General features: G+C 46.2%; 1 protein-coding gene across 2 annotated transcripts; it reads left to right on the top strand.

The window, feature by feature from the left end:
- The first annotated feature begins 414 nt into the window (after positions 1-414).
- Positions 415-9,097, top strand: ZDHHC4 (zinc finger DHHC-type palmitoyltransferase 4). Of its 2 annotated transcripts, none has more exons than XM_061402211.1 (8): positions 415-522; positions 979-1,172; positions 1,748-1,871; positions 2,842-2,915; positions 3,953-4,131; positions 5,790-5,915; positions 7,049-7,293; positions 8,758-9,097. In XM_061402211.1, exons 3-8 carry the CDS (start codon positions 1,755-1,757, stop codon positions 9,046-9,048), a joined length of 1,032 nt encoding a protein of 343 aa, XP_061258195.1. In that variant the 5' UTR covers positions 415-522; positions 979-1,172; positions 1,748-1,754; the 3' UTR covers positions 9,049-9,097. The 2 variants fall into 2 exon arrangements, with proteins under 2 accessions (XP_061258195.1, XP_061258194.1); XM_061402210.1 differs by having other exon boundaries at positions 979-1,146.
- The last annotated feature ends 391 nt before the right edge of the window (positions 9,098-9,488 follow it).

Genomic DNA, 9,488 nt, shown 5'->3' on the forward strand with positions numbered 1-9,488 from the left:
AGCTGTTCTGAGACAGCAGGAGCAAAGCCACTGGAAAGGTTCAGACGAGTCCAAACGGTGCAACTGGCAGAAAGCAAAGCACCCTCTGTTCATCACGAAGACACAGTGTACGAGCGCCCAGGTGTGCCTGTCCTGGGCTGCCCCGTCCCCTGCACGGCTGGGAGCCCGGCCCTGACTGGGCTCTACTCAGATCAGCGGGTGGCTAGGTTTGCTTCACAACACCGGCGTCCTCACCCGCACCAGGCCTGGGACAGTCTTTTGTAAGATTTTTGACAACGGCTCTCCAAAACTGGACCTCCAGTCGTCGGTCTGGAAGTGCCCAATCGGGAAACTAGAGACGCCTCAAAGGGAGCAGAACGCCACAGACAGCTCCGCCCCTGCGGCCTTCCGCAAGCACTTCCGCCGGAAGTCGAGCGGGCCAACAATAGCGTCGCATGTTGACGTCACGTGTCCGCCGGAAGTCTGGGGACGCGCCCTGGAGGCGCCGGCCAGGGCAAAGCTGGTTGTTGGCAGATCCCGGCGGTAAGTCAGCCTCCGCTCGGGTGTTAGGTACCCGGGCTGGCGCAGGGTCGTACGTCTCCCCGTCTGACCAGTCCTTTCCCGTTGTGTGGGGCTGCCCGGCGCCCAGACACCCTCCGTGTTCCCTCCGATCTTTCTAACCCCGCCCCCCCCCCGCCCTGCTTTGGCTCCTGGGGAAATGGCCGGAGCTGCTGGGATCTTCAGACGGAGTGTAGCCTCGGGAATGCCCTTCTGTTGGGTCCCCAGCGTGGGCTCCTTAAGTATAGGGATAAACACCAAGATCCAAGTCTCTTGGGTTATTTCTTCCCGATTAGCTTTTTTGCCCTCTCGAAATCTTAAAATTCCCATTCACCCTGCGGGGGCACAACATCCTCTGACTTTCACATTCTTTCCCACAGTAGAGTCCGCCCCTGACTCCTAGTCTATTATATCGTGTGTGTTGAATTGATGTCTCTGCAGCCAGATCCAGCCTCCTAGGGGAACCATGTCTCCTGTAGCTTTGGGTGCCACTCGTTGCGCCAGGCGCACGCCGCTGCGCAAGAGGAGATGCCGTTTGAGTTCTCAGTGAATGTTCGGAGGAGGAACGCCAGAGCTGTCGGCTGAAAGCTATCCAGATAAAAGAAATATGTAGGCTGGGGACCCCGAATCACCTCGTGAGAATTACTGCTCTTTATTTCTTCTGTCTTATGTCGTGTAGAGTTTCCAGTTTGGTTATCTCAGTTGAAAGTTCTGCCCAGAATCATATCTGCCAAGGCCCAGAGTAACCGTTTCCAGTTTCTTAATATAGGCCTGCCTGTTTGTTGACTCTGGTCCCCCAGGGTGGTCCCTGATTGTTGGGGTCACTGGCCTGGAGGGTTGCTTCATAAGACGCCATTACTGATCCTGGCCCCTGACCTCCTCTGCTGGACCCTCTTTCCAATAATATTGTTAGCAGATTCTCTTGGGTACATTTCATATCAGTGTGCTATTTGAGGGAAGACGGATGCTTTCTGCATATTCTCCCCCACTGATTGTGGGATTTGCAGGCAGGAAATGCCACAAGACAGACCACAGTGGTTTGATTAGGAAACTCTTGAAGGATGACCAGGTGAGTAGCCCCACTGAGAGGCAGTTCGTGCTAGAAGGCTGAAGAATTCTGTTTGAGGAGCCACTTAGGGAATCAGTGTCTGCGAATATGCGTTAGAATACATCCCTCAGTAGCAGTCACGCTCTTTGTGTTCTTTCGTAGCCCCAGGATGGACTTTCTGGTTCTCTTCTTGCTCTACCTGGCTTTGGTGCTGCTTGGTTTTGTGATGATCTGCATAGGCTCGAAAACCCATTACTTGCAAGGCCTGATCAGCAGAGGAGCACAGGTAACAGTGATGATTGGAGACCACTTGAATACCACCGGTCTAAAAGGCTTGGGCTTCTCAGGGGGCGCTAGTGGTAAAGAACCTGCCTGCCAGTGCAGGAGACAAAAGAGACGCGGGTTCAACCCCTGGGTCAGGAAGATCCCTTGGAGGAGGGCATGGCAACCCATTCCAGCGTTCTTGCCTGGGAAATCCCATGGACAGAGGAGCCTGATGGGCTACAGTTCATGTGGTCACAAAGAGTTGAACATGACTGAGCGCACACGCACACGCACACACACACACACACACACACACACACACACACACACGAAAGGCTTGCCAGTTTTCCATCAGAACGAAAAGGTGATGCCATTTTTATTTGTTCGTTCACTTGTTCTTTTACTTATGGCAGTTGTGGTATATTCCAAAGCTATCGTTCTCAAGACTGGCTGTTTCCCTGGATTTGATGCCTGTAATTGGGCATGAATGTGAGAAGTGTATGCCTGGAGGGCCCTGATGGGTGAAACTGGGGCTTGTGTGAACAGAAAGCCGAATATCAGGCTACCCACACTCCAGGGATCAGAGTGAGCAGAGTTGGGGTGAAGCGCCTTGGGAGGGAGTTGGCTGGGAGGGACCCAGGCGAATGCCCAGTGGACTCGGGGACTTCGGATTGAACGCAGGGCAGGGAAAGGTTTTGTTAGCAGTTCACATTAGCATCACCTGATCCAGCCCCTTTGCACACCCCCCTTTGCCTGAAGACCTCCAGTTGGTGCCTTGTGTGAGGTCAGGGTAGAAACAGAGGAGTGGGCATCAAAGGAAGGCCTGCTGCAGGAAGCCCTCCTCTGTTCTCACTTAGATCAGTTCTCTGCCCATAAGAAGAAACATGCCTTAATATTACCAGTATTGCAGGGTGAAAGTGAAGCATCTAATTTGTTTAGGAGTTGGGGGTGGATAACGAGAAATGAAACTGAAGCCTTCTTTTTTGGTTTAGGTATTTTCATATATAATTCCAGAATGTCTTCAGAGAGCCATGCTAAGAGTGCTTCATTACCTCTTCCATACAAGGTATTCCTATTTCAGAGTTTGAAGTGTTAGTAGTATTTTCTATCCTGTTTAGCTTGTTAGCTGTTGCTGTCCTCTGGCTTCAGGAGGTTCCTTGTTTGTTTCCAGCGTGTTAGGGGGCACGATGCTGGAGGGATCAAGACTCCTGGGTTCAGACCCTCTACTCATGGATAATCTGCCTTATATCTTTGGGGTTTCAACATACCTAATTTTAAATAGAAATATTTAAAGAAAGAGAAAATATTGACACGGATTTCTATAAAAAGAAATGTATCTAATACTGAGACCTCAATTCCCAACAAAGATGATGATGATAATTGATAAGATTTATTGAATCCTTGCTGTGTGGTAGGCAGTAGGTGAAAGGTTTCAATGATTACTCTTACTCAAGCCCAGAAGAAGTGGTGTCCCTTGGTTCACTTTCCATAGCATCAGTTCAGTTCAGTTGCTCAGTTGTGTCTGACTCTGCGACCCCATGGACTGCAGCATGCCAGGCGTCCCTGTCTGTCACCAACTCCCGGAGCTTGCTCAAACTCATGTCCATCGAGTCGGTGATGCCATCCAACCATCTCATCGTCTATCGTCCTCTTCTCCTCCTGCCTTCAATCTTTCCCAGCATCAGGGTCTTTTCCAATGAGTCAGTTCTTCGCATCAGGTGGCCACAGTATTGAAGTTTCAGCTTCAGCATCAGTCCTTCCAATGAATATTCAGGACTGAGCTCCTTTAGGATGGACTGGTTGGATCTCCTTGCAGTCCAGGGGACTCTCAAGAGTCTTCTCCAACACCACAGTTCAAAAGCATCAATTCTTCAGCACTCAGATTTCTTTATAGTCCAATTCTCGCATCCATACATGACTCCTGGAAAAACCATAGCTTTGACTAGACGGACCTTTGTTGGCAAAGTAATGTCTCTGCTTTTGAATACGCTGTCCAGGTTGGTCATAGCTTTTCCTCCAAGCAGTAAGCATCTTTTAATTCCATAGCATGCACCAGTTTTCACGGGAAGCCCCTGTGACAAGCCGTCTACCTGTTTCTTTCAGAAACTACACCTTTGTTGTCCTGCATCTCATCCTGCAAGGGATGGTTTATACCGAGTACACCTGGGAAATTTTCGGCCTCTGTCAACAGCTGGAGTTCTCTTTGTATTACCTTTTTCTGCCTTATCTGCTGCTGATTGTAAACCTGCTTTTTTTCACCCTAAGTTGTGTAACCAACCCTGGTAAGTTGAGGCTCTTAGTATAGAAACTGGTGACAGCTCAACTGTCAGACTCGTTGACAGTATTACAAACAAGTAGTGATCCCTCTCAGGGCTTTGCAGAAGAGTTGGTATGTAAGGTGTGCATGAACTTTCAGGTTTGTGTGTTTTAAATTTATTTATTTATGGCAGTGCGGAGTCTCTGGTGCTACTCGGGCTCTTCTCTCGTGACGAGTGAGGACTCCTCTTCGTCGTGGTGCGCGGGCTTCTCTTGTTGCTGAGCACAGGCTCTAGGGCCCGTGGGCATCAGTGGTTGCGGTTCCTGGGCTCTAGAGCACAGGCTCCATAGTTGTGGTGCATGGGCTTCGTTGCCTTTGAGGCATGTGGGATCTTCCCAGACCAGGGATCGAACCCGTGTCTCCTGCACTGGCAGGCATATTCTTTACTGAGTTGCCAGGGAAGCCTGATCTTTCCGTTTGAGTCTTTTCTAATTTTATTTTTGTCCTTTTTCACGCACACAGGTGTGCTTTCTTTTTTTTTTAACTTTATTTTTTGCTTCTTTGCCTCACAGATTATTTAAAACTATTTAAAAATTGCGATACACTTTTATTTTTTGACACTTTCACTTAATTGTATTATATACAGAGCTTTCAGTCTGTATGATACATTTTCTTTTAAAATGGTTAGTGATATTTGCATTATGCCCAGGTATGTGGTCAGTTTCTATAAATAATCCATGTTTTCTTAAAGAGTATATATCGTCTAGTTCTTAGATACAGGCAACTGTTTAAGCCCATTAGATGAAGATGTTAATTATGTTGAGATCTTTTATATTCGTACTAAGTTTTTTTGATTGATTAGTCAGAGAGTATGTGATCTCATTCTAATGGTAGGTTTGACAGATTTTTTTCTTCACATATTTTGAAGCTGTTAAATATTTATGTGTGTATAATAGTTATATATACTCAGGAGTATTTAAGTTTAGAATTAGTATTATCTCTGGATTCTTTTTTCTAAATGAGCCTCTCTGTTACTAGTAATGCACTGTTCTCAAGGCTCCTCTGTCTGATATTATTACACTGTTTTTTGCTGGATACTTGCTGGGTATTTTTTTTATTTTAACTTCTATTTTTGAAAGACTAAAGGTGCACTAACTAATGAATAGATAAAATGAGATATACCTCTTCAGTGGAATGTTACTCAGCCATAAGGAGGAATAAGTACTTATACATGCTGTAACGTGGAAAAACCTTGAAAACATTATGCTCACTGAAAGAAGCCAGGTAAAAAAAGACCACATATTGTATGATTCCGTTTATAGGAAGTGTTCAAGAAAGGCAAATCCATAGAGACAGAAAGTAGATTAGTGGTTGCCAGGGGCTGTGGGACTAGAGAGAAGTGAAGAGTGACTGTTAAAGGGTTTCTTGTTGGGGTGATGCAAATGTTCTAACACTGCTTGTGATGGTTGTGCAACTCTGTGAGTGTAAAAACCACCGAATGGCACACTACAAACAAGTCAGTTGGTTTTATGAACTGTATCTCAATAAAGCTGTTAATTTAAAAAATAAATTATTTGGAATACTAAACATAGCAATGTTGGTTGTATTTTGCCAGGACAGATTGCTTGAACACCCAGTCGACTGTGTAGCTCAAAACTGACAACCTGTGCTTCCTTTTTTCAGGCACCATAACAAAAGCAAATGAGTTACTGTTCCTTCAAGTTTATGAATTCGATGAAGTGATGTTCCCAAAGAACGTGAGGTGCCCTACTTGTGATGTAAGGAAACCGGCGCGGTCCAAGCACTGCGGTAAGTCTGGCCTTGGCCCCCCCAGCTCCGCCCTCGCCCCGCAGACAAGTGGGTTCTATCTGTCAGAGAATGTTACGTACATCTAGAAGCGGCCACTGCCGGTAGGGACCTGATCATGGTTTCTTTAACATACCTGGGGGTGAAGCCTTGTGTTCTCGTGAGCAGCCTTCAGCTCTGGGTCCGACAGCCTGTCCTTGTTGGCTGGGCTTGCTGCCCAAGAGATGCTTCTGTGGGATGTTGCGTTTGCTGACTTGAGTCCTGGCAGAGCCTACTCTCTTAGGGCATGCCCGAGATACTGGATCGCTGCTGTCCAACAGAAGCGTCCTGTGAGCAGCGTAGGGGATTTTAAATTTTCCAGTAGCCACATTGCAAAAGTAAACAAGAAATGGACAAAATTAATATATGTTTCATTTAATCTAACATACCTAAAACACCATCTTAACGTGTAATCAATAGAAAAAATAAAAATATCACTCGTGGATTGTTTATGTTCCCTTTTCATACTAATTTCTTGGAATTCATTGTGTTTTTTACATCACCGGTACATCTCAGTCAGTAAACATCAATTTTTTATTGGACATTCTTGATGTGTATTTAGAGTTCTTAAAATTTATAGTTGGAAGAACTGATTCATATACCCAAGCTCTTCTAGACATTGGTAATAGTTTTTCAGTGACTGAGTCAGTACCAAAATGTCCTTTTCCTTTAATATCCACATCTACATTGACGTGATGGTTCATCTTTATCCAAAAAACTGATGTGACTTTGAAGCGGAAGCATCAGTTTTAAAATTATATCTAAATAAAGTGAGTTCACTAAGTACTGTGTCACCTCAGTGTTAACTCACATTGAACTCAAAGGAGCATTGCATAAATTGGAAAACAAGTGTGAATTTATCACTGTCAACAAGTATTCCTTCAGGTGGTTCTTGTAGCCGTGTTTCAAGGCCTCGGTCCCCACACGTGGCTACTGCATTGGCCCCTGTATTTACACCGCGGTTCTGAAAACGTGGTGGCAGCTGCCATTTCCCCCAGCCTTCAGCGCTCGTGTCCGTGTGTCGCATTCTCGGGAGGTGTGCCTGCTGTTGTTACCAAGGATCGACGCGGGGTTGTGGCTCCCCTGTTGCTGTGCAGGTGTGTGTAACCGGTGTGTGCACCGGTTTGACCATCACTGTGTGTGGGTGAACAACTGCATCGGGGCCTGGAACACCCGGTACTTCCTCTCCTACCTCTTCACGCTGACAGCCTCGGCTGCCACCATGGCCGTGGTGAGCACCGTGTTCCTGGTCCGGCTGGTGGTGATGTCAGACGTGTACCTGCAGACCTACGTCGATGACCTCGGCCACTTGCAGGTTGTCGACACTGTCTTTCTTGTTCAGGTAACTGCATTGCGGGCTGTTTGCAGAACAGCCACTGCAGTCAAGGTGGTCTTCTGTCCATCACTGCAGACGCTCGGTGGTACCCCTGATCCCCACAGCCTGTTCACCACATCCCTAACGCCCAGCTCCCACCCACCTGTCCTGTCTATCATTACGTTATTTCGTGATTGTTACCTCCATGGAACCCCACAGTAGCAGTTTGGGGTTGGTTTTTTCCACTCACCACAGTTTCTTTGAGATCCATCCAGGTGTTTCCCTGTATCAGTAGTTCATTCCTTCTTACTGCCACACCATATTCTATGGTGTGGATGGGTCAGTTTGTTTAATCAGTTACCCTTTGAGGGACATTTGGATAATTTCCAGTTTTGGACTGTTACTGATGAGGCTGCTATGAACTTCCATTTATAAGCTGCTGTATGAAAATAGGTATTCAGTGTGATTGTGGATTGTATGATAAGTCCATTTTAGGGTGTTTTTGTGTGTGTGTTATGCTCTCTATTTATCTATTTGATACTAGGATAACACATTATAACTATAGGAGGTGACTGATGTGTTAACTAACATTACTGTGATCGTTTCACCAGTATAATATAGATAATCATTATGTTGTATATTACATTGTTACACCTTAAACTTTCACAATGTTATTTGTCAGTTATCTCTCTATAAAGCTAGGAGTGAAAAGAAAATTTGAACTATATTGGACAAAAATAAAATATAAACTGGAAATTATTCCTCTCCCAACAATTTCACTCTCCAGAGGCAAACGCCTTTATAGTTTGTTGTTTATTTCAGGCTTTTTCCCCCCTGAATCTGTTTTATATAGCCATACACCTTCACAGAGTTAGCTTTATTTTTACACAAACAGGATTCCATGGTGATTTTTGCATTTTGTCTTTCTCATTGGGCAATATATTTCCAGCATCTTTTCCAAATTAATGCACAAACATTGACCTCACTTTAATGGCTCCTTATTGTTCCATAGTGTAACTATCCCAGAGTTTTGTTCTACCTCCTGGATGGACATTTAACCTGTTTCTTTTGGGAAGAGGGGCTGATGTTACAGTGAATACCCTTATACATGTATTTCTGTGGTCATATTGTTTTCAGAGAGAGACTGATCTCTTCTGTCTGTCTGGACTTTGTGTTGATGTATGAACTAAGATCTGCATTTATTTTTGTTTATTTTCTGCATAGCCACCTGGCATAACACCATTTCCCGAGTGTCCTTCCCCTTTTCCTCAATGTACGCACTCCGTTTATCCCATATGACGTTCTTACACACACCAGGATTTCCTCCTGGGCTGTCTGTGCCATTTGTGTTTCTGATTGTCTTCAGTGGGTCAGAGATTGGGGAGCTGGGGAGGCAGCTCCGCCATGTGTGTGGACAAGACCCTGGCTGGTGGGGTGACCCTGACTTGGGTCACAGCCTGGCTGTCTAACGTGATGCTTCTTTGTCCCCAGTACCTGTTCCTGACCTTCCCAAGGATCGTCTTCCTGGTGGGCTTTGTCGTGGTGCTGAGCTTCCTCCTGGGGGGCTATCTGTGCTTCTGTCTGTACCTGGCCGCCACCAACCAGACCACTAACGAGTGGTACAAAGGCAACCGAGCCTGGTGCCAGCACTGTCCCCACGTGGCCAGGCCCCCAGCAGCGGAGCCCCAGGCCTACCGGAACATCCACTCGCATGGGCTTTGGAGCAACCTTCAGGAGATCTTTCTACCTGCTACTGCATGTTATGAGAGAAAGGAGAAATAGGGCTGGGAAGAGTGCTGCTGCCTTTCAAATACAGTTACATTTATTTATACACATGGGTACGTTGTAAGCGTTGGTCTATTTGTTTTTCTGGTTTCTGCTGTGTTTATGAGTTGGCTTTCAGTGGCTAAGGAGAGGAGGGGAAATTAGTATTTGCTGGGTGTCTAATCCTTGCCAGGTACCCTGCTAATAAACCTTTTTATCGTCTGTTCAGTCAGCTGGCTGAACAGAGCATCTCTGAAATCCTGGTGCCAAGGGACTCAAAGGTGACTTCTCAGAGGTTCCTCTTGACCTTGGTCTCAGGCTGGGCACCTAGATGGGAGGGGCCTTATGGCTGTGTCCACCGATGTGCAGGAGGGTCCCTGTAATTTGGAATTGTCCCTGGATGCAGCCTCTTTGATGTCCTTTCCATCTTTCCCAGGGAAAGACCATGGCTTTTTTTT

The sequence above is a fragment of the Bos javanicus genome, chromosome 25 (genome assembly GCF_032452875.1).
Source record: "Bos javanicus breed banteng chromosome 25, ARS-OSU_banteng_1.0, whole genome shotgun sequence".
In the NCBI taxonomy this organism is placed as follows: Eukaryota; Metazoa; Chordata; class Mammalia; order Artiodactyla; family Bovidae; genus Bos; species Bos javanicus.

Bases quoted from the DNA above. Each gene is read 5' to 3' on its own strand.
- ZDHHC4 (XM_061402210.1), top strand. From the start codon at position 1,088: ATGTTCGGAGGAGGAACGCCAGAGCTGTCGGCTGAAAGCTATCCAGAT. The intron at 2,916-3,952 runs GTATTCCTATTT...TGTTTCTTTCAG, and splicing joins CATTACCTCTTCCATACAAG to AAACTACACCTTTGTTGTCC. The intron at 7,294-8,757 runs GTAACTGCATTG...CTTTGTCCCCAG, and splicing joins ACACTGTCTTTCTTGTTCAG to TACCTGTTCCTGACCTTCCC.